Source organism: Stegastes partitus, unplaced genomic scaffold (genome assembly GCF_000690725.1).
Source record: "Stegastes partitus isolate 25-593 unplaced genomic scaffold, Stegastes_partitus-1.0.2 Scaffold105, whole genome shotgun sequence".
NCBI classification, from domain to species: Eukaryota; Metazoa; Chordata; class Actinopteri; family Pomacentridae; genus Stegastes; species Stegastes partitus.
This window is the reverse complement of record NW_007577836.1, coordinates 459,008-484,376: the sequence shown is the minus strand read 5'-3', so window position 1 is coordinate 484,376 and position 25,369 is coordinate 459,008. Positions and strand designations below refer to the sequence as shown.

At 42.3% G+C, this 25,369-nt stretch overlaps 1 protein-coding gene across 1 annotated transcript in view; it reads left to right on the top strand.

Moving 5' to 3' along the window:
• Nucleotides 1-25,369, top strand: part of gpr158b (G protein-coupled receptor 158b) — a 95,592-nt gene that overhangs the window by 46,186 nt on the left and 24,037 nt on the right. The window contains exons 4-7 of the mRNA XM_008277674.1: nt 2,353-2,558; nt 5,148-5,216; nt 16,125-16,234; nt 17,318-17,556. Of these exons, the coding sequence (XP_008275896.1) occupies nt 2,353-2,558; nt 5,148-5,216; nt 16,125-16,234; nt 17,318-17,556 (624 nt within the window). The remainder of the gene's footprint in view (nt 1-2,352; nt 2,559-5,147; nt 5,217-16,124; nt 16,235-17,317; nt 17,557-25,369) is intronic.

The window sequence follows — 25,369 nt, the reverse complement described above, 5'->3', positions numbered from 1 at the left end:
GTTAAAATATTGTATTATTTTTTCGTCAGCCAAACTAGATAAACAGAAAGGCTACAAATGAAGGGAAAAACCAACATGAAGTGTCTTAGTGAGGTGTCGAGCCTCTACAACAGCCTCACTACAGCTTTACAGTGATTCTCTAAGACTCTTAAAACCCCATCCATCCAAAAGATGCTTCTTCTTTTGATGATAAAAGTGGAGAGTGCTGGTGAACATGCTGGTCCAAACTCTCACATTCAGTGGAGTTAAGTTCGTCTATTGGTGACCCTAGAGTGCCACCGTTAGCGGGATGGAAAAGATTGAACGCAGGATAAAGGTGATCACAGAACAACTGACTATTGATTTGCAGTGATGCTTTCCTCCTAAAGGGACGAGTGGAACCAAACCATGCAGGCAAAACGGCCACCACAGCTTAACAGGAGCCAGACAATATAGAGGTCAAGGGTTCAGGTTTTCAATTTGTTGCCCGTCTGTCCATGTGAGGAAACGGCAGAAAACACCCTGTTGCCAAAAATGACGTCGCACCACGAGCAATGTGTCGTTGCCAGCCAATCCTGTCACATAATTTGCGTCAGATGCAATGTGACTGATTTCATGCAGATGAGTCACGTATAGACGACAGCATCCTGGCACAAATGGAGCTCACATTGCCAATGTGTGAATACTTGAGAACATGAACATACAGATTCGATGATCCGACCCTTAACAATCCTAAACCTTGCTATCCGACAGGTTTTTAGGAAAAATGAACAGAATCCATAAAAAGCAGCCTTAACATACTGACAGCCTTGGATTCTGACTCCAACATGACATTTGATGTCACCAATCAGGATAACGGCGTATTATCTGACTGAACAATCCCACAGATTGGCTACGTTCACACTGCAGGACTTGATGCTTAATTCAGACTTTTTTGTGAAATCCGATTTTTTTGCAAGTTCGTTCACATTTCCAGTTAAATGTGACTTGTATGTGATCTGCTGTGTGAACTTCATACGAGCCAAAAGTGTCCCGCATGCGCAGAAGAGGACACAACGACGTCACACGCAGTGAGCGTGCTCAGTGTTTACAGAAGTAAACACGGATGGCGGCGGCGATGGTGGAAACAGAAGTGTGAGCGCTAACTAAACTAGCATCAGCAGCCAAGTACTGCCTGTGCATTTCGGCCACTTCCACCTCGTCGGAGCGCTCCCCCAGGGTGGAAGTGTCCCGTGACGGCGCAGAATATTTGGATATTCATCATTAATTGGGCCTGAATATCCAGAGAGCAGAAAGTGCTATTGGGATCAGCCCTACTAGTTATTATAACAACTATGAACAATAAATATGAACAACTAATGAGCCTTCCAGCATCAAGCCCTCCTTGTATCTCGACCTCCGTCTTGACAATCCGACAGCCTTGCTATCTGACATAAAAGAAGGTTTTACATTTAGTTTCGGATTATCGAGTCATGACTGTACTTGAGAAAGTGACATTCAAACCCAGTGATGAACAATGAAGCCTCTTTATTTCATTTCTTACATCAGTAGCTGCACGACTGCCGGATAAATGCGTCGACTCGTCTATGAACCGACCAGTTAATTTCTTCGACGGCGCTTCCTCTTGCAGCCCGTGCTCTCCTGAAGCGCCGCGCAGCTTCGGCCCAGTGTTTGCATTCTGTATGAGGTCTGGGACTTACTGAGGAATTACATGCTTATCAAACATCATTTTCTAGAGGAGCCGCATAGTGTCTGTGTGGTGAAAATGAAGGATTTAAGCTACAGATTGACTCCAAATCCCACCACAGCAGTCTCATCGCAGAATTAGGAACGATATTTTTAGCACCGTCTAGTTTGTCTTTACACGTAAGTGATTAAATTCAGGTTTCAAACCAGCCAGTCTCGCTAAGTCTCCGATGAGAAGGTGGATGAAAAAATAAATAAAAATCCAGTGAGAGAATTGATAAACCACATCCAAGTGTGTCATGTGCTGGAATACAGTAATAACAATTATGCAAACCAGACTGATGAAGGGAGCAGTGTCACAATATTTTATCCTCCTCTCCTTCATTATTCCCTCATCTGCTTAATTAAAGACTGTATTCTTGTAATTATCACTCCAAGCCTTTTTGATTTATTGGATTGGTGATTCGTAGCCCTTCAAATTGATTAACCGAGCATTTAATAAGATGTCAGCGCGCGACAACTAAATGCAAATTAATTGCAGTGATAACCCCGGAAAACACTACAGTAAATCTGAGATGTGATTAGATACGAACATTTCAAAGGGCTTTCTTTCATCCTCTTCAAGAACAGGAGTGAACATTAAATGTCTTGTGGCCAGACATAACTGAAGTGACTTCTCATCCTCAGGTAAGGAGCAGAGCCGAGACGAACCCTCCGACACGTCCAGTAAGTGCCTGCCGTGCCGCGACGGCTGCCCGTACTGCCGCGACGACACCCCCTGCCTGGTGCAGGAGGACGGGGCTCTGCGGCTGGCTGTGGCCTCCTTCCAGGGTCTGTGCATGGTGCTGGACCTGGCCAGCATGGTGGTGGTCTACCACTTCAGGAGGAACAAGGTGAGGAGGGTCACTGCTTTGCCAGTAATGAGTTCTTACTTATAAAGTTTCTTCTGCATCACTGGAGGGAGTTTGTCTCATAATATCTCACATTTTTTTTTAGAGTTTAGCAGGAGTTTGACAAACTTGGCGTCATCTATATAAAGAAAGTCTAAGAGGTTTAAAGTTCACATTACACTTCATACACACTCTCGCTCACATTCATTTCTGAAGCAACTGAAAACACCACAAACCCAAACCCAGAGCGAATATTTAATCTCATTATTTAACCAACGTTTTTGGAGCTTGACCCACGCTCACGATGAACAGTCAGGAAACCTAAGCCTCTCTTGCTCCGTCTATTTTGGCCTTTTCCCTAAATCCAAATCTCTTCTAATTGCTCGGCTAACAGTAACTGGAAATGTCACTGCAAAGTATTTGTACTTTTAAACTGAAGATTGGACGAGGAGTCTGGTGACGTAGACGAGATCAACAATCGTGATTAAGTTAAGGGACTTTCTAAAACAGTCGCCGCTGAGCTGTGGCTCATCATCCTGCCAAAAGCCATTATCGACTCCAGATCACCTGTAATAAAAGGAATTACATTTACGAGCGTTAATCAAAAACTTATGACACTGTGAATATTAAAATGTAGAAACCGTACCTAATTTCTTTCAAAGTAGTCGTGTTGTGCTGCGATGCATCACTCCTGTAATGACTGCTTCCAGGAAGTACCGTTACGTAAACACGTCAAGCACCATCTGCAGCGCGATGAATCTCTTGAACTGTGCAAAACGCAACCCTTCAACTTGAATTCAATTTTCTGGAAGAAGAAGAAGAAGTCACAGGAAGACAAGTGTGGTGAGAAGCTCAGGTGGACAGAGGGTAAAGAATCCTTGTGTGACCGGATGCCATCACATGGAATAGCGTCGCAGTTCGGACCATTTGTGCTGAATGCTTTCCATCACACACTTCAGGATGTTGCACTAGAACGTGGTGCACAACCATGTGGATGTTGGCGAAACCATCAAGCGCGCACCATGTCAGGTTTTGGCGACTGTTGGCGAGCTGCTGTTTCTTCTCTTAGTGGTAGCCGCAGACCCTCCTGTGAGGATCCTCCACGTGAAGTTTGGATCATCTCAGGCTGCTGACTGACACAGAATGTTCTCGCTTCTGCTTCTGGTTGTGGGACACAAAGAAATTCTACCAACCAGTGAGGAGAAATAAAACGTGACTCATGACGGTTATTGCTCGCACATGTAACCACGACTCACTCCATGTGCAAGGACAGTCGTTGAACTTTTTGATCCATCCATCCATTATCTATACAACACTTAATCCTCACTAGGGTCATGGGGAGCTGGAGTCTATCCCAGCTGACTCAGGGTGAAGGCAGGTTCACCTGGACAGGTAACCAGTCTATCACAGGGCTACACTTAGAGACAGACAACCAAGCACACTCACATTCACACCTACGGACAATTTAGAATCACCAGTTAACCTCAACATATTTCTGGACTGTGGGAGGAAGCCGGAGAACCCGGAGAGAACCCACACTGCACGGGGAGAACATGCAAACTCCACACAGAAAGAACTTTTTGATCAACTCTTGTAAATATTTGCCCCACATTAAAAGTGAAGTCAGGGATTCTAGCTGTCGGTTGCGTGTGCTGAAAAATAATTCATGCCCAGTCCTGCCTCTGTAAATGTTTTACGCTGTTACTCAGTTTAGTATGTAACTCAAAACTCTGTTCAATTAATATTTATTTGCTTCCCGTTCCTGTTTTAAATTTGAAAGCATCTCATCGTGCATCGACTACATGCTACTCGCTACATCCTCATCTATACATACATATATAACCCCCTCATTTGGATCTTCTGCAGATTCGCAGCGACGTTGTTTCATATTCCACCCCTCGAATAAACATGAGATCCTCCTGAGTGGAATAATTACAACCAGTCCTCAGGCAAAGTTGAGCAAAAAAAAATAAATCTTTCCTCGTGAGCTATTTATAGACATTAGTGTTATTGCCTTAGAATCTCCCACATTTCCTCAATTCACAAGAAATGTCCCTGGAGGTGCTTGGATTTACATCAAAGACAATAAAAAAAAAATCTTCTATGTGGTAATGTGGGTAATTAAATGCAACCCAGAAAAGTTCTGTTGTCACTCATTGTTTCAGGGAAAAGCAAAACATTAGAAATATCCATATATTGAACTCCTCTTTGTGTTTGTTTGCTTTGAAAGAGGCGATGATTTATGATTCGCCTGCGGTCGCGACTTGAAGATGCAGCTCATCATAGTCTGAACAGTCAGATTTACAGCAACAGAAGGTTAAACTGTGGTGACGCCAGATGAAAGAGCACGTGCAATTAAAAGGTTCATTGACACACATACGAACAGCAGCGACATTACAGATAATGTTATGTGGGATTAATCTCATCACTGCTTCTGTCTGTGCTGCCGCTGTGTTAAATCACTATCTCAGATGCGTCTGACAGCATCAGACAGATAATTTTTCAGTCTCCTTCAGCGTACCAATCCATAAATAATCACCCTCTGCCTATCATTGATTGATGAGTTTTCTGTGTCTCTTTCCTCGTTAACAGAGCATCCGTACATCTGGGCTCATTCTGCTGGAAGCCATCTTGTTTGGGGCGTTACTGCTCTACTTCCCGGTAAGTCTCCGGATTGGTTTTACGAGGCCAACGCAATTCACTCAACAGTCCATCACCGCTTCAGTTTTGGCCTTTTCATGTCAGTCGTATCTGTTAGACGTCTTGTCGATTGTAGTTTCTGGTGGTTTAATGTTACACGTCTGAGAGTTTTTGACTTGTTTCTACACTTGTCTCCTCTCTGCTCTGTGTGAACACTGCCTGCAGTTCAGCTGAACAGTCCCTGATTCATTGATTTATTTTGGTCACATGATTGTTGGTCGCAGCTGTTTGTTTTTAACAGAATGTGGTTACTGCAAATGATTCATTTTGGGCAAATTTTTAAATGACACTTATAGAATAAAGTGATTTTAATGGGAAAAAAAATCACGATTTCATGTTTAACCCTTTATACGCTGTAAATTTTAAAAAGTTGATCTTACTTACATGAATCTAGGAAACCAGTTGCACTCAAAAAAGGTAAGTAAATATAACCATTAGTCTTAAATTCAGTTTACTTCATATCTTCTTGTAAAGTTTACTTAAAATGTAGCTGTATTTACTTCATTTTGTTAGGGTTAGAAAATTAGAAATAATGAATCAGATTTATTTAGCGCTTTTCTAGACACTCAAAAACACTTTCCACTGCCAGTTATTTATTCACACACATTCATTCCAGTGAGCTACCGTTGGAGCCACAGCTGCCCCTCCAACCCCCACCTCGCATAATCCATTCATACGCATTCACACCAGGCAAGGTGGGCCCAATGATACAACAACCATGACACAGGTTACAGGGCGGAACCGAACCGCCTTCCGATCACTGACCGACCCGCTCTGCCACCTGAGCCACAGCCGCCCCGGAAAGTTTCCGGAAACTTCTCTACTGCACATGTGCACTGCTGAGCTCTGTGTTCAGTCCAGGAACAGAACGTTTCAAGTCCAGTTTACTCAAGTGTACTTCGTTTTATAACTATTTAAGGAAACATTAGTACATACTCACAGTCCATGAGTTAAATGAAATAAGTGAAGTACACTAATGTGATTCAAGCAAGCAAAGGTTTTACCTTTTAGAGTGTAGGGCACTCCTTGACATACTTGGAAAATGAACATTTCAACCCTAGGCTGTTATTGAAGGATATTTCAAGATATTTTTCACTTTTGTGACTTGTTGTAAATCAAGATTAATGAGGTTACTGAGCGCCCGGATAGCTCCGCAGGTAAGGTGGGCGACCCGTGTATAGGGGCTTCAATCCCCGACGCAGTGACCGCTCACTCTCCTCCCCACGTTTCTCTGTCTATCTTCACTGTCACTGTCATTAAAGGCGGAAAAGCCCAAAAAATATCTTTAAAAAAAGACAAAGATTAATAAGGTTACCATATACGGTAACTTTCGCATCTATGGTAAAAAAAAACCAAAAAAAAAACAGGGATTTTAGAATGAATAAAAGAAAAAGTAACAAACTGCAAAAAACATTTATTTAGAAACACGTTAGTTTACAACCACTAACGAAGTATTTATAAAGTGCTCGGCAGGTTCATTTAGTCACATTGTTCTTGGGGTGGTGGTTTTGGCACTAATCTCAGAACATAAATCAAAGTGGAGTTCAATGCAAACCAGTAACAAAGCGTTTATAAAGAGCCTGGAACATTTGTTTAGTGACATTTTAGTGATATTGGCACTAATATAAAAACTAATTCAAAGTGGTTCTTCAACCTCTAGAAGATGCACTGGGCGGACATATTGAAGGAAGTTACCAAATATGGTCACTTGCCCCACAAAGGGTTAAAGGTTGGTTAAAATTTTAACGGCATGTCACAGATGAGTATTTCAGGAACATTCCAAAAATTAATAACCATTTTCTCACTTTTCTGACTCCAACTTTCTGAAGATGCCTTCTAAACCCCCCGGTGGGTTTCGTGCTTCGGCGGGTTAACACAACTCTTAAGGATGCGAATCATCATCAAGATATCGTTTAAAATGAATTACTGGCATCGGCCCAAATTAACACTGACGAGCAGATAAAGGCTGTCAGGCTAAAGTTTACACTCCGGTTTGAAAATGTTACTTAAAAATAAATCTGACATCTGCCAGGGAGCCATGACAACAGGAGTAGGCGTGATACGTTAATTAGGGATGCAAGATATTGGATTTTTTTATTTTTTTTTCTTCTGGTATGCTGATATTTTCCAACTCATTCTGGCTGATTTCCAATACCGATCTGTTCACTTTTTTTTCCAGCTAATTGCAGAGAACATCGAGTCTCTCCTCCAGTGGAATCAACATATTATTATAGCAGCTCTTATTATAAAGGCCAAGGGGCAGGAAGCAGCATAAAATACAGGCGTACTTTACAGGTGTACACAACCACCGGGCAAAATAAGGATAGTGCTTACCAGACCTTCACCATGTTTATTTTTGTTGAGCATTTTTAGATAAAGCTGCATATTTTTAGCCTGACAGGCCTCTTAATGCTCACTTTGGGGCCTGTATCTGCACATTTAAAGCCTATAAAGCCTTTTAAGGCCCACATATCAGGGTCAGTAATCAGCCCAAATTAGTTGAAAAGTACTGTCGCATCAGACAAGAACCAATATTGTGCATCAGCAATGACTGACTTTTACCAAAAGAAAGCCGCAAAAAGACAAAAATATTGGAAGCTTGCCATCACTCAGACCTGCAGGTGTACCGTAACGCATTTATCATCGTTTTCTCCTGGAGGACATTCACAGTGGTCCACTCAGTTGCTGACATAAGAAAGCCAGAAATAGTTGTGTAACGAAAAAACAAAAAGAGAGATAAATATTCAAACCCAGCTTACGATCTCACCTCCACACAGAATGAAGTAGGTGTTAATGTTGGATTGTTGATTTCAGCAATTCTGACACAGATGGATGTGATTTGACCGACAAAGAAGCACTTCTGCTACAGGACGCCGGCCTCTCGACAATTAGCATCTATTGTGAACAAATCACAGACCTTAAATCATATGAAAACTAAAGTTTGAAGTTATAATAATCTTTTAAATGAGGAAGGAGGAGTTTATAATTGAATGACTTTGTTGCCTGAACAAAAACAAATCCCACTTTGTCCGTGTTGTTCGACTTTTTGTTAAATGGATCTGCTGTTTATAACGGAGTCAACTATTATGTAAATAATGAGCAGCGAAGCCGGCCTACGTGTTCAGCTGCAGCTCGATGCTGTTATAGTACTACACTTGTGATCATTGTCAGAACAGCAACAGAGAGCCGGACATCACAGTTGGTGCACACGTACCGTATGAGTGTGTCTCATTCTGTGTGTAGCTCCGCCAGCCTTTGTGTCGTCGGTGCGTGTGAGCGGGTCCGTGTGGGTGGCTGCCAATTTGCATTGTATATGTGTGTGTGTTTACTCCTGTGCACACAGCCCACAGTGCACCTGGAGTCCCGCGTCAGAAGCCCATCTTTAGAAGGGAAACAGATGGAAGAAACCTGTGCACCGTGTAACCGCGAGATCTGATGCAGCCAGGGAATTTACTCCCTTCAAATGCTTGCGCAGACTGCCAACAATGAGCCACAGCTCTGCTCCAACACAAAGCCTGATGGCTGGAAGTTCGCCATCCTCAGGCAGAAACACACAAAAAAAACGAAAGTCTGTTGAGAAGAGCTTCAGAGCGCTCGGCTGATTCACGGGATAAAGGTTCTGTTCTTATGCTGAAGTTACTGGAGTGTTACCGTAAGCAAGATATCAGCAGCAGAGAGGGGTTGTGTTGCAGAGCTGCTGCTGTCGTAGACGCTATGTGACCACACCTTGCTTGGTTTTGCATCCACGCTCTCCCCCACTTTACCCCAAAGATATCTCCAGTCCCAAAAATAGCTCCCCAAAAATATCCTGTCACTCCCTCACACACACACACACTCTGATACACTCAAGGGTCTCTTCCTCTCTTCGTTGTCTTCCTCCTGCATGTCTTAGCACCTTTCCTGCCTGCGTCTACCTTTTTCCTGTTTTCCTTTCACTTCCTCCACTGCATGTTCTCGCTCCGTCTCACCTTTGTGTCTTGTCTGCTCTCCTGCAGTCTTGTTGCCGATGCAGTTTTTCTTTTCTTTTCTTTTTTTTTTTTTTGCTGCCACCACAAGCATCCTCAGCTGCAGCTGCTCCACTCTGGTGCTCAATGCATTTTTAAACAGTCCATCAAGTTCTAGCACAACTTGTTTTAAAAATACTTCTGCTGATTAATTGATGGAGGAGGCATGGGAGGTTGGACGCAAACCAGGAGGGCCACCTTCTCTTCTGGATGATATAAAAATATAAAAATGTGGCTTTTTATTGCAGTCCCCTGCGACTTTGTAGTACTGCAGAAAGGGTGTGACGCTCTTTGTGTATGAGTGTGTGTGAGTGTGTGTGTGTGTGTGTGTGTGTGTGTGTGTGTGTGTGTGTGTGTGTGTGTAAGCAGAGTGGAGGATGGATCGTGAGTGTGTTCAGGTGGCTTCAGATTTCCTTGTGATCGTGTGCATTTGTGCATGGATTTGCATTCGTGCATTTATGCACAGCGTGTGGGCGTAAGAAGCAATGTGACCTACTTCCATCTCTTGTTTGCGGTGGTGATTTATTGTTTTGGTCTGTCGTGGAGACCAGAGAGCTGGAAGGCTGGATGTTTGCTCAGGAGGCAAGAAAAGACGAGGGTGCCAGGCAGGATGCAAATCATAAAGCCGAGTTAGCATGACTGCACGGCAGGACAACAGGAAGACGGGCGATAAAATGGAAGGACAAAAAATAAAAGATGTCCTGGTGAATAGTTGAAGACTCCATCCAATGAGGTTTTATTTATTAATTAATTTATTTTTTACCTTAACGTGCACATATAGTGTTTTCTATATGCACTCTAAAAAGTAATGTCTGCACTCAAGAAAAGAATTAACAGCAGATGGCATCAGTCTTTTTGACTTATGACAACTTCTAATGACATAATACTACTACTACTTATAATAGTAATATTAACAATGATAATCATAATTAAAGCTGCAAGCGGCAATGATCGGGTCCTCGCCATACGATTGTCGGCCTTCGTACCAACCCTAAAATAAACTGGCGTAGCGGAGGAGGGGCCAAACCATTTAAAATTTTGAAAACGAGACACATATCCGAAAAAAAAAAACGTAAACTTTTCAAAGCTCGGGCGCCCCAACAGCTCACCTGGTTAAGTGGGCGACCCCTACAGTTCCCCGACGCAGCGTTCGTGAGTTCGACTCCCGCCCACGACAGTTTGCTGCAGGTCTCCCCCTGTTCTTCTCCCCCCTTTCCTGTCTCACTCGCTCACTGTCCTGGCTAATAAAGGCAAAAACACCAAAACGTTGAGTTTCAAAAGTCCACAAACCACGACCTCCATCTATTATATGCAGCCTTTGACAGCGACCTCGTACAAAATTTATTGCATTTTATATTATTTGATCATAATTATTGATGCATTAACCTGTCTGTCGCTTTAAACTGCTGCTCTGTGCCCCCAGGGGACAAATAAAGTTCTTTTTTAATTGAATTGAATATCAGTTTAACGTTCCAGCTGGTAAAGGTAAGATTATTTCATTTACATCCTGGTTGGTTACTTGTAAATGTATTTATTAGGTTCAATTAAGTCTCATCTTTTCTTAATTACTTATTCATTGTGTATTTAGATCAAAATACACTACTTTAGTACATTTTCTTGTCATTTTCCATCAGTGATTGTGAAAACGAAGTGCTTTACTTTTTTTTTACTGTTATGAAAGTAGTGAGTCATGCTCAGGCTGCCTTCTAAATTGCTCCAATTTTGAAAAGTAGTCTTTGTTTAAAATATGGAGGAATCACTTTGTGGCAGCAAAAACAGCGTAAAGTCTTTCTTTTAATGCGTACCTGTCTGTTATCCACAGACCGACTATCAGATCCCGGGGCTGCAGTAATAAACAGGAACAGCTATAATTTGTGTTCTTGGGTATAAAATGGACCGGAGCTCTCCGCTCTCCGTGTCATGACCAGAATACCAATAACGGGCTTTTGGCTGTGATGAGGATTGTGGATGAGAGGAAACTGTTACCGCTGTGCTTCAGCTGTGTGTGTGTGTGTCACATTCTTAATCAGGAGGTGAGAGAAATGTCTGAGAGGAGAGTGGACGGAAGACTGAGGGCTGGAAATAGGGATGTCATGACACTTTGACTGCTCGCTGAACCGCATTCCGGCAGAGCGGATGAAACGTATCTCGTCTCGTTTTTAACACCGTATGAGATTATATCACAAAAACGGCACAAATCAGAGACATCAACAGGCTGTAGATTGTAGATGTTCATGTGACATTCGCTACATGAGTCATCCTTAGACTCACCCGTAACGCCTTTAATATTGTCAGCTTTTCATCTCGCCTTTGCACCGTTGTCTTTATTCCTGTAGGTAACATAATGCAGATTGTGATTCATTTTTCCCAGTTACACATTAGTTTGCTCTTTCTTTTAGCACATCTCACAGCCAGACTGCTACAGCCTCGGGGTCGGCTGGTTTTCTTACTCGAGTTTTGCCACAGATGTTCTGCTTCTTTCCCGAGGAAAACAGGTCACAGGTGCTGTTGTTACTTAAGCTTAATTACTGTGGATAGCTGCTGCCTCTTGAATGCCAAGGCATCATAAGAGCAGGGATAAATCGCTCAGCGCGCTCCTCTGGGATGCATTTACGCTGGATCTATAACGATGATGCCGTATTTGATCTATAAGTATGAAGGTTGGTAAACCAAGACCTTCACTGCCTCTTTATCCAAAAGGCATTTTTGTTTTATTGCGTCGCCATCCCCGAGCAGCCTCCTCCATCTGGACGCTGCCCACTGAGATGCTTTATATTATGGATCAGAAGAGCGTCTCATCTGCCTCGTATGCCGTCCACATCAGAGGGATTTCACACAGAAAATAAGAAGAGCTAACGCACACGGACAGAAAACACGGACCGATCAGCCACAACATTCAAACCACCGACAGCTGAAGTGAATAACACTGATCGTCTTGTTACTATGGCACCTGTGAAGAAGTGGGATATATTAGGCAGCGAGTGAACAGTCAGTTCTTGGAGTTGATGTGTCGAAAGCAGGAAAAATGAGCAAGAGACTTTGTCAGAGGCCAAATTGTGATGGCTGGACCGGACTGGAGTGTCGGTATCAGTCATTTACTTGTGGAAGAGGTGGCAGCAGGATGGGAAGAAGCCAAGCTGGTGGAGGAAATGTGATGCTCTGGGAAACAGTGGATCCCGCATTTGTACCACCAACATAAATATTGTTGCAGATCATGTAGACCGCTTCATGGCAGCAGGATAATGGTTCCTGCCATGATGCAAACATTGATCAGGAATGATTTGAGGAACATGACAAAGAGGTCAAGGTATTGATTTGACCTCCGACATCTCAACAAGATTGAGCATAGTGGAGAAAAACGAGTCCAATCTCCACCTCCCAGGACTCAAATACATTAAATTCTGCTCACTTCAGTTCACAACGTATGGACTTCTTAAGGTGAAAGTGGGATGAAACACCTCCAACAGAACCAGGGTCAGGGAGGGCAGACGTCTGCTCTGACTGGTTGGGTTGAGGGTAAAAACGGGTAACAGGTAGAAAATGGACAAACGACCCATAGGAGAACAACAAACAGACTTTAAACAAAAACTTCTGCTGATATTTTGGTGCCTGATACCACAGAAGACTTTCAGAAGTCTCGTGGAGTCCTGGCTTTAATGGGCCAGACACAAGATCAGGCAGGTGGTGGCTTTAGTGTTGTGGGCAATTAGTCGTTTTCAAAAAAATATGAAAAATGAATTGTAGGTGAAGGTAACCTCCAATTTATCTTTGGTGTAAAGTGTATGCATACAGTTATACACATGTATGTGATGGTATTCTTGAGTTTCCAATGGCTCCTACAGCTCTTGATTTTCCATGATGGAATCGTTTAAGCACACGTGTCTTTGTCAGAAAAGGCAGTCGAGCTTTTTAGTTCTTCCATAAATTTAGTCTCGGTCTTCTGGAAATATGAAAAAGGTGATATTATAAATTATTATTTTTCGATGTGGAGATTATTTACGGTTAGTTGTTGTTGTTTTTTTTACAGTCAACATGTAAATTAATGTTTTTTTCTTTGGTTTTACTCAATACTATCTGTAATTAACAAAAAGGGGAACATCTTTTTTGATAATTTACCATTTTTCAGTCCTTAATTTACAGAATTTTTTGACAAATAGCTGTCAATATCTTTAAAATAATGATATTTTTTTTCTAATTTGAGTACAGTAAAAATAGTGGAATTTTACAATCAAACATATTAAAAAATAAATTATAATTTGTAAAAGTGCAGATTTTTAATGTGGACAGTAATTACAGTTTTGGCCTGTTTTCTCAGGGTTAACATGTAAATGAATTGTTTTTCCTTTTTTTTTTTTTGAAGGATTTTACAAATAATTATCTTTAATTTAGAAAAACAGGTCAAATCATCCATCCATCCATCATCTATACACTACTTAATCCTCACCAGGGTCGTGGGGGGCTGGAGTCTATCCCAGCTGACTCAGGGTGAAGGCAGGTTCACCTGGACAGGTAACCAGTCTATCACAGGGCTACACTTAGAGACAGACAACCAAGCACACTCACACTCACACCTACGGACAATTTAGAATCACCAATTAACCTCAACATGTTTCTAGACTGTGGGAGGAAGCCAGAGAACCCACGCTGCACAGGGAGAACATGGAGACTCCACGCAGAAAGATCCCGGGTGTCCTCACCGGGACGACAACCGGCGACCTTCTTGCTGCGAGGCAACACTACTGACTACGTTTACAGTGCACTAAGTTTTTGTTATGATAAGACAAGCCGTTAAACATTGACTTGGTCTGTGAAATAGACATTACAATCTGTGCCCAATAGTTTTAATGCCACAATCTTTAAAAAAACGCTTGAAAGCAGATTTAACAGCGAGCCGAGGCTAACTCAGGAAGGGGTCATGCTGAAACTGAGCAGAGGGTGTGTATCCACTTAATGGGTGATACAGGTTTGCTTTGCCTCAGTGGAAATGAGCACAGAGTTATTTCATCTTCAGAGCAGAATGTAGGACTCAGGTCACTGGAGATTTGGCATGTGGCATCCTGCTGAGCTGCACACTAATGAAATGAAATGCATCTGTAATAGAAGTGCAGATGGAAGCTCTGATCTTCACAGCTTTGCCTTGTGAGATTCGTCTCTTCAGCCTCTGTCACAGCCTCGTCCGCGGCGGTAATGGGCGCGAGTGAACTTCAACGCGTCGGGCAGAAAATGATAAGTTGACATTTCATGAGCCACCGGCAAATTCTCGGCTTCGCTGCAAACCACGCACAAAGCATGGCGGCGTGGACGGTGCAGAAACACGTGAACGTGTCTGTATGCAGGGTGCCAACCAGCCGGGAGGGCGGCCCGACTCCTCTTAATAAGACATGAGCCCCCCTGAAAACAGGTTCTGGGAAATTTTCAGAGATCGCTAAAATATTGAGTTTGCTATTCTTGCCGTGCGTTTCTGTCTTTCTGTATCTTCACCATCGAAATGTGATGTTAAAGTATGATCCATGAAGTCGATTCATAGCTAATTCACTTTATTGAAAATACTGGGAATAGTTCAAGAGAGCTTTAATTTTCTGCATGTATATGGGCAGTGAAGTGCAAAGTGACTGCTCCACAAGGTTGTCCAATAACAAGAAATGATAAAAACAGTCCTTAAAATAAACTGAAAGAGAGAGAGCTGCACTCGTGTGTTTGTTATGTGCATGCTTGTTGTTCCTTTTGTCTCCAGTATCGCACTTTTTGCTCATTTTGACTTGAAAAAACGAATACGCTAACTAGTTAAACAAAGCCTACGCTAACTATGCATGGTGCTAAAAGCAGGCAGCTTAGGCTTCTGTTTGTATTTATAGGGATAATTATAAGTAGTGATGAACGATATTAAAATTTCTGGCCGATACCGATATCCGATATTAAGATTTCGGTGATAACCGATATTACCGATGTCGATATTTTGTTCACACCAATAGATGAGTGTAAGTAAGCACTGTGAGAAAACTATTCAAAAGAAGCCCCAATTAGACCACATAGTCTTCTTTATTACATAACAAAAGTAAAACATATTTTATCATATTTTAAGTCCAGAACCATTTAAGTAAAAACATCTGTGAACTAGCAGCGATATCAAAGGTAGAGACGAAGGCGCTAACGTTAGACAATTATCGTTTTTTAAAATTTGTTTATCGTAGCGATATCGATATACAGTCGTCCTCAGATTTATTCAGACCCTTCCATTAAGGAAAAGGCAAAATTCACAATAGTCTAGAAACTAGAAATTGAACATTAGACAATCATCAATTTTTCACATCAGCTAAATTTGTTCATCGGACCGATACCAATATATTGGAAAAAATACCAGCCGATGTGGCCGCCGGTATACCATGCATCCCTAATTATGAGTAAAATATACATAAACGATGTGCTTTGTAAACGTTGCATCCGTCGTTTCTGACTTTAAAAAGTAAAAAACTCGAGCTCCCCTTGAAGCCTCGGTGCAATTCACACACACCAGTCGACACAGTTTATCTGCTTCACACACTCTGATGTGGAAAACCACATTATTAAACATCACCACTGATTTAGCAAACTAACCCTTCAAACTCTCCCGTCGAATGTGTTCTGGCAGATGACATACGAACAACATGCAGCTCAGAGATGTCCGTGGGAGCTGTGGAGGCGAGAGATATCTGCCAGGCCAAATCTGCCTCCGGCTCTGCTTCTCGCATGCTGGAGCCTCACCTCATTTTCATTCCTGGCGAACATGAGACGAGCGTGACGTGTGCGCTTCCACGTGTTTTTTTTTTTTTTTTTTTTTGCGGGAACACAAAGGACGATGTGCACTAACGCCGTTTCCTCTCCGTAGGTGATGATCCTGTTCTTCAATCCCAGCGTGTTCAGATGCGTCCTCCTGAGGTGGGTTCGTCTGCTGGGTTTCTCCATCATGTACGGCACCGTCATCCTCAAGCTGTACAGGTAATCTACAACTGGAAGCTGTAGGATAAAAGAATCACCACATGAGAGGTGACATTTCTTGTATGTTTTATCTCCTTCCTATGAATTATTGCCAACTTTAATACTAAATACTGAAAGCAAAAAGACTAAATATAGGCCTCCCCCCTCTCCTCTCTTCTTATTAACTCGCCTATGAGTTTCTCAGTTTCAATAATTCAACTCTCTCCCGGTCTGCACGCACACATGCATGCATGCAGTCTTTCCAATAAGCACATTTGAATTTCACATCAGGTCCGATCTCCCCGCCTGCTGAAGTGTCTGTTCACGCAAACACACTTCGTGCTCTTCGGCTCCCAGCGAGTTGTTGCTGCTGAGACGGGAGGAGGAGGTCAAAGGCTGACCAGAGTGTTCCCTTGGCAAAATTACCAATTTGATTTTTTTTTTTTTCTCTTTTTCTCCGAGCTCGCTGGGTGGGAAGTGTGCCCTCGGGGGCAAGCTCTTACAGCCCAGTAACACTGAATGTATCACAGATAGATTTGTCACAGTCTGGTCGCGAGACAGCACACGAGCACAATAAATGGAGAATTGACTGTTTATTCTGTACGTCTAGATGGTGGTTTTTCTATAATTGCATGCTATATTTATCCCAGCGTACACCAACTCTGCTTCTTTACTCCTTCCTGCTCTACTGCGGCTAATTATGCTGCATTTTAAATTCTCTTTGCAAATGTAGAATAGTCAGTAAATGCTGTGCAACCTATAAATAAACTGTCTCTGCATGCATTCTCACTGAGGTGTTAACAGTCATCCAGCAAATCTAAACAACAAACTAGCAGCTGGGGGAAACTTTCAATTTTTTCTTCGTATTATGCATTTATTTTGAACCTGCACCCTTGAATCCTTCCTGAAACACACTAAGCAAACATGAATGAGTTGAAATAACAGCGCAGCTTCTCCCTCCTGCGTTTAATTCAAGTGGGCACGTTAATAAGAGCAACAGCCGGAGGCGTGGGTCGTCAGCGGCGCTGAGAACGGCACTTACTCACCTCATCGTGATTTCAGCCTGCAAGCTTCTCGGGCTTCTTCTTCTGTCGCTCCTCACAGGGTGCTGAAGGTGTTTCTGTCCCGCACGGCCCAGAGGACGCCCTACATGACCAGCTGGCGGGTCCTGCGGCTGCTGGCGGTGATTCTGTTGGTGGTGCTGTGGTTCTTGGTGGCCTGGACCTCCGCCGTGTGCCAGAACCCCGAGCTGAGCCGGGCCCTGATCGCCGCGGGCCTCACGCCGGAGGGACTGCAGTTCAGCATGTGTCTGCTGGACCGATGGGACTACATGATGGCAGTCGGTGAGTGTTTCCTGCACTTAGGTGACGTGCGGTGATGTCTTTGGAAAAACATCTTCACAAGAAATGATCTGTACTAATAAAAACTGTAAAGGGTTATAATTCAGGACACTTAGTTCAGAATTAAGGTTAAATGTAGTTTGATAACTTCTAACATTGAGTTGAAAGAGTAAGGGGCAAACTTAGCTTTTTACTAGTGATGCACAATATTAAAATTTCTGGCCGATACCGATATTAAGATTTGTGTTATCGCCGATAACCGATATTACCAATAACCGATATTGTCGATATTCAATTTTGTTCACATTGAAAAATGAGTATAAGTAAACACTGTGAGAAAACTATTCAGAAGAAGCCTAAATTAAACCACATAATCTTCTTTATTACTTTATTACTTATTAAAAGTACAATAAAAAAAAATCAGTACCAAACATGTCGGTGTAACTGTGGGGATGATGAGGCAAATCATCATCTTATTTTTTGGAACTGTCCACTGATAAAGCCATTTTGGGGAAATGTTTGGACACCTGTACAACATATTGTCGGATCCCACCAACGTGTGTGTCACTCTATCTGGGAGATGTACCAGAGGAATTGACAGGAAATGACAAATATCGCTTGAAAACTCTGATTTTAGGAGCAAAGAAGGCAAGCACCAAAAAATGGTTGAAATATGACCCGCCTTACTTTACTTCTTAGACTTAAAAAGGACCTTTACATGGCATGGTGGCAGTTCATCTTCCTCATCTTCTTTGAATGTTCTTTTTTTCCCCCTCTTGCACTCTGTATATTCTGTAAGTATGCTGGCCAAGACAGAAGTGCACAGGCTGTGTGTTACTGTCACCCCCACATCTCCATCCCGTTCTTACAGCCCTGGAGCTCTCTCTTTAGCTTATGTTTGTAAAATGGTGAGTTGATATGGACCGGCAACTATGTTCATGCACTGTGCTGTTGATTGTCGTTGTTGTAAAACTGCCAATAAGATTTATTTATTTAAAAAAGTAAGAACAAAAATGAAACGTATTCTAACATATTTAAGTCCAGAACCATTTAAGTAAAAACATCTGTGAAATAGCAGCGATATCAAACGTAGAGACGGAGGCGCTGATGTTAGACAATCATCGGTTTTTCACATCAGCTAAATTTGTTCATTGGACCGATACCGATACATGGGCCGATGTGGTCACCGATATATCATGCATCCCTACTTTTTACTCTTTAAACAGCAACTTAAAATGACACTTGGGAGTTTCTGTGACTTCCCCCCACAACTCACATGTGACATGAAACACATTCCCAGTAATGTTTCCACACTCCGTCTGCACAGGGGCCTCGTGGTTCAGCACACCGTGAAACCCCAGTCACGCTAAGCAGCCTCACAGAGCCGGTTGTCAACTTGTTAAGTCAGCCCGGGGTTTCTGAGTCTAGATACGAGCCCGTTCGCATAAACAACAACCCGTAAGCCGATCACAAACACCGACAGGACTGCAGCTGCTTACAGGAAGAACAAACTATCCCAAACCAGTATGAGGAATTCGAAAATGTCATGCAGGCTAAAAGCAACACAGATGCAGCAGCCAAAGCAGGAGGCTGAAAAAACCGCCCCATCATTTAGGCATTTAGTCGCCCAGATCTGACGACGATTATTGGTTAAATGAATGTGTTTCTTTAGATGTATTCTTGTGGCGTGGAAGACGACGTAGCCTCATTGTTCAAGCTGAAACTCTGAATGTGTTACACAGTTGTGGGACCAAGTAAAGAACAAATAAAACGATAATTCAAACGAGTCCAACGCCTTTAACAATCCAAATAGCTTTGAAATTCCTTGCAGTCCACAGGAAAAAAAAAAGGAGCAATAAACAAACCTCTGCTTTTCCCTCTTGCTTCTCATGCACCCGATCATCTATGGATGGTGACAACTGATTAGTCAGTAGTCTGGGTTTTTATACGTGCTGATGTCAAACATACCCCGCTCCGTAGCAGATTAGATATTCAGCAGCGATCCACCGTCATAACCTCGTTAAACCCGAAGTTACCTCACTCACCCCAAATCCTGCCTCAGCACACGATAAATATGAAAACGATCGCAAGTAGAAGCAAGTAAACGTTGATGTAAGCAAAGTGCGATTTCAAATATTCAAAAATCTACTCAGCAGATGTTTTCCGAAAAGGAAAAGCACCCAACATGCTCGTCCTCAGATTTATTTATATTTATCAATAAAGATGGGAAAAAAAACACTGAAATAAGTTGAAATTGACAAAAGTACGAATAAATAAACATTTTATAAATATCATGACATTGCTTTTGAATTGTGGTTCAACAAAGACATATATTAAAAAAATAAAAATAAAATAAACAAGCATGATGGGACCCGTAAACCAATATTTTATTACACAACTCTTTGAGTCAGTCACTGTTGTTTGTTTTTTTAAATTATTCTTTTCAACCACAACTTAAAAGCAATGTCTTATTTCACTAAATTATAATTTAGCAAATTTTTATTTATTATTACTTTTTTCAGTTTCTACTTATTTGAGTGACTATGGTGGATTTTGCCTTTTCTTTAATGGAATAATACATCTGAGGACGACTGTACGTCTGTTGTATCAGTGAGTTTGGCTGAGAACACAATACTTTTTAGTCTAAAGCTGAAACTCTCTGGTTGAAAGTTTCAGCTTTAAATGGTGCTGAGATGCTCCGTTGCACCCGTCACTGTGCTCAGAGACGATGTCAGAGTTCTGATGAACGTCCACTGTTGCACCACTGCAGCAAAGTGAGAAGCTGAACCACCTGAGGTCAGCACGAACAAGACGCTCGCTCGTGCTTCTTAAGGAGCATTCATCGCTTTCGTTTTAACGCCGCTCATTTTCACTCAAGTCCTAAAGTGGATGTGAAACCTCATCTAAATGTAGAAATGTACTATTACTGGTATACGCTTGCAACCTTTTTGCTGAGACCGATGGCATTTGTGAAACACACGGCAGCTTGTCGACTCCGGTGTGAGTGGTTTAAAGCCCCGAGGCTCCAACGTGGTCAGAAGGTAAACGGCTGCAGCTCAGGACAAAAAAAAAAAAAAAACTGGACACAGAAAGGCTAAAGCATACTCTCGCCCTCAACAAATTGACTTTCCAATAGCTCAACTGCACTGTTTCTGACTCTCAGGCCTCTCTGAGCTGATGGCGCCGACGGCAAATGGACTGCGCATAAACAGAGACGACCGTTTTAGGTGTCAAACCCAGCCTTGAAATTTCCAGCAATTATCTGTTGTTGAATTGTTGGGAATGATGTCAAACAGACGCAAACAGGTGCAGGTCGGTGGAGTCTTTCTCTTCTGTTGCAGAATAAATAGAGCTGCCTCTTTAAGCAAGACATAAAATGCTTCAAAGCATTGCTGCCTTCACGCCAGATAGCATCATCGTGCTGTAATAGGGCTGTTCATTCAGTGCCCTGCCCTTTCAAAAAAAAAACTCTACTCTCAGGTTAAATTGATGTGAATTTCGATGATAGTGTCCATAGTTTTATTCAACTTTCCTCGCACAGGCAGTTTAATGAGTGCTGCTGAATGTTAAGTTAACAATGGGACGCTCCAGTGGACGTAATGGGGAACCCTCTGAACGGTAACTACAGGGCTGCCGGCAGCAGCACACAGCGAGAAGGGAAGAGGAACCACCACGTCCATCATTTATTAATGCAGCCATTTACCACAAGCAGGTCTTGAGGGAGTTTCTGTCAGGCGAGCTTCTCTAGTTTTAACTGAAACATAATCAATCACAGAATAAAATGATGTCGTCTAGAGCAAATCATACGAGGCTGTGTTTTGTTGTTGTTGGTTCTCAATTCAACCATAATTATGAGCTTAACAACACTTTTTACAGTTTAACTGGACATTAGGATTTGAATACTGGTTTTATTTTATAGCATATAATATAACAAATGGTGCGTACTTTACTAAGCAGCTTGTCTTTATCATTATTCCTGTTAGGAATGCAGAGATGGAAAAAGTACTCACATTCTTTACTTAAGTAGAGATACTTGTGTAAAAGTAGAAGTACTGACTCAACTCCTTTACTCAAGTAAAAGTAAAAAAGTACAGGTTCAGAAATTTACTTACAAAAGTAAAAAGTAAAAATGAATTTTTACCTTCGATGATACACGATGCCTCTTTTGATAACTCTGCAAAACGAAAAAAGTTGTAAGCACACAAAATAGGATTGTTTTCATCCTTTAAGAAGCTGCACAGTGCTGCTACAGAGAAAAACATCACTGGACAGTTTTCCATTTCATTATGAACATTAAACATTATAATCAACATGGAAACACTCGTCTCTTCAAGACTACCAACATCTTTTATTGAGCCTCAGCAGAAGCTGGTTCTCAAAGTTCTGCCGTTTTGAGTCTGAAAATCAGTCCTGCAGTGCTAGAAAGTCTCTCGCAGGCAGCTGAGGCAGGCAGGGCTGTGTTGAGCTTCACTGCTGGGAAAGATGAAGACGTTTGTTGTTACGTCTTTTACCTCATGTCGTCATCCGCAGAGGATAAACAAGTAACGAGCCAGTTTTGAGAATGTAAGGAGCAGAAAGTCCAGATATGTTCAAATGTAGGGAGTGAAAGTAAAAAGTCGTCAGAAAAATTAATACTCGAGTAAAGTACAGATACCTGCAGAATCTAACGAAGTATTTGTGCTTCGTTACTTCCCACCTCTGTAGGAATGTGAACAATATGAATAAAAAACAGATGAGAAGTAGCAGCTGCTGCCCAAATTCTGCACCACAAAGGCTTCTTCTTACATCATTGGTATAAAGAATACTTTTGTTTCTGATCTTTTAATCAAAGTGAGTCAAGGTTATGATACCGCCGCCATGCTTCAGTGGCATCTTCATTAAAGTGAATTAGTGATGAATCGCCCTCATGCATGAATCATACATCGATAATCATCTTTTTATTCAAGATCCGTACTGAGAGCGATGCAGAAAAATCCCAATGCATGGTGGAAAATTGCATATTGTCAATGTTTTATAGACCTGCCCGCAAACAAAGTTCATAAATCATGTTTTCAGGTTTGTCTTAGTGGAAGGATCACAGCAGCTCTATTGTTCATATAGCTGCTCTCAACAGTGAAAGTGTTGCAGCCAGCAGCTCGGTGTGTCTTCAGTAATAAACCTTTGGTGCACGTCTCACATGATGCACAATAAAGTGAAGTTATTGTCTCCCATGTGCCAGAACTGACCTGCACCGACCACAGCGTGCACAAAAAGGCACGTCAAGAGAAACGCCCTCCCCTATTCCCACTAACATGACTTGACCAGAAAGAAGAAGTAGCACCCTCCCACCTTTTCCTGACCTCACCTTCAGCCCGAAGAAGAGTGATAGGAAGGAGTTGCAGTTACTGTCCGTCAAGCATCCCCAGAAGGCCCAGATGGCCTCGTGTGTGCGTTACAGTAGCCTCCTAATGACAGACTCTTGAAGCAGCAGGCAGTGATGTGCACCTCACTGAAGTCAGCCTGACAGCAGGGGAGACTAATCCTGTTTGGGAAGAGGGGAAGGCTGGATCCCTCAGAGATGTTTGGTCTAGCTCTGGAAACTGATAGACAGGCAGACAGAGAGAGTGGAAGTGGCAGGGAAAAAGAAGAAAGGAGCCTGTGAAGTATGAAGCTTGTAGGGATGTGGGCAACGATGCACAGAGAGAGAGAGAGAGAGAGAGAGAGAGAGAGAACTTTAGGGGAAGAAGAAGAAGAAGAAGGGGGGAGGTGGTGGAGGGAGGATAGCTAAGGACACTCTGGAGACGGGACAGCATCTTCAGAGAAAGTGTGTGTTTGTGCAAAAAAAACAAAAAAAAGCAGCCTCCAACAAACACTGCTCTTTAAATGGAGCTAAACACGGAGCGCACAGGAATCCCTCTGTTGTGTTTGCGCGTCAGACGAGATAGGAAATGAGGAAATGAGGGAGGCCTGCTGTTTGCTCTGACAGCCAGCGAGGCGACACCGAGGGACAGGAGGGAACCTGCAAAGCTGCTTTGGTGGATTTTAACAATGGTGCATGTCACGCTGGTGAAAATTAGTCTAATTGCTTTCCTGTGTTTTTTTTGTATTTTTTGCTTGTTCTGTCATAACGCCGACAAGGGAACACGCGTCTGTTTAAAACTGAATAAATCGCCTCGTTCTGTATTAAAATGCAAAGCAAAACGGAGCTGATGCAGAGCGTTATTGATAATGTCAACAATATGCAATTAATGTGAATCCGCAATTAATCTGCATTAGCTGGAATTGTTATCCTTTCCCTCTTGCAAGCGGCTCTCCATGCATCCTGATTCAGAGGCTAAGTACCATGTAATTAGTGATAATTTATAGACGAGGCCTGTTCATGAATATTAATGATCTGTAATCACTGTAAAGAGTTTATAGACTCATATGCCAGCACAGTCCTTGGCACGGTTCTCGGTGCTATTTTCCCGTCTGCAAACAAAAACAAGAGGATAACATCTGACTTTGTGATGTTTATTTGGGATTTTCATATGCGGTACATAAACACTGGAGCTATTTTTATTTGAAATCATATTTTTTTTTGTCCGCCGGCAGTAAAAGATGCAGAATGTTTTCGCTCGACTCTGGAGAGCAACAAACTCACGATATATTAGATTGCTTCAAGACATAATTTCATACCTCCAAAACGCAACAGCCCTGAAGGAATCCTTTTCTTCACATTCCAAAATAATTACTATTGATTTTTGTAACTGATGTTCTTTAAAATTTCATTACACTGACGATTTAGATGATAATGAGCTATCTGTGCGCATAAACTGCACTGTGTCTGCTGAAATATGTTGATAGCTGCGAAGCCAGACAGATTTGTAAATACCTCTTCTCCGTAAATTGCTGTCGGCGGTGTGACCTTGGTGGGGTTCGGCGAAAGCAGCAACGTGTCGACACGTTGTCCAGGAGGCAGCCGCTTCGCTGTGGGGGGAAACGCTGCAAAGGTTTCGAAGTCCTGCAAAATCAGAAGTGTGTCGTCGCCGCCGTCAACACCGGGAGTGTCAAGTGTCGAACAAGGCTGAGGGTCCACTTCATAATGCCTTTCGACAGTAACAGTAGTGCATGTACTGTAAAAACTGAAGTAGAGGAAGATAAGCCAAAGCCACAGACTGATGTTGTGACGTCACCCATTTGTTTGTGGCCACACCCGAACACATACACTTCATCGTCTGTTTTACTCTAAATGGGACCAAAATATACTAAATTTGTGTCGTGCTGTGTTGAAAGAGACCTGAAACTAGCAATTGAGACCCTAAATTCATTAGTACAATATGTACTGAAGTGGTAAATCAATAGAGATGTAGAGCCATATTCTGCAATACTTCTACACAATCTGACTTCTTTTTGCAGCCAGAGGAGTCGCCCCCTGCTGGATGTTAGAAAGAATGCAAGTTCTAACTCACCACTGCAATGGTTTCACTTATCAGTCAGACGTCCATCGGAGGTTTTCCACAAACCTAATTTGTATATGACGAGTTGTGGACAATGTAGCTGAGGGTGAAGTTTGGAGGTGCTGGTGTTAGCTCGCTGCTTCCCGTCTTTATGCTAAAGTAAGGCAATAACCTCCCAACAGCCCTCAGTCGTAAAAATAGCATCGATTTCTCTTCTCACTCCCAGAAATGAAAACTAATGAATGCATTTTGAAAAATGATGGGACTCCTACTATAAAGCTTTTGGGTGAATTTGGCGCATTTTTGTCTCGAAAAACTTCACAGGAGGCATTTCATATCAATTAATCTTACTTTTTACTTACTTACTTACTTACTTGTCCCATTACCGTCTGTTGGGA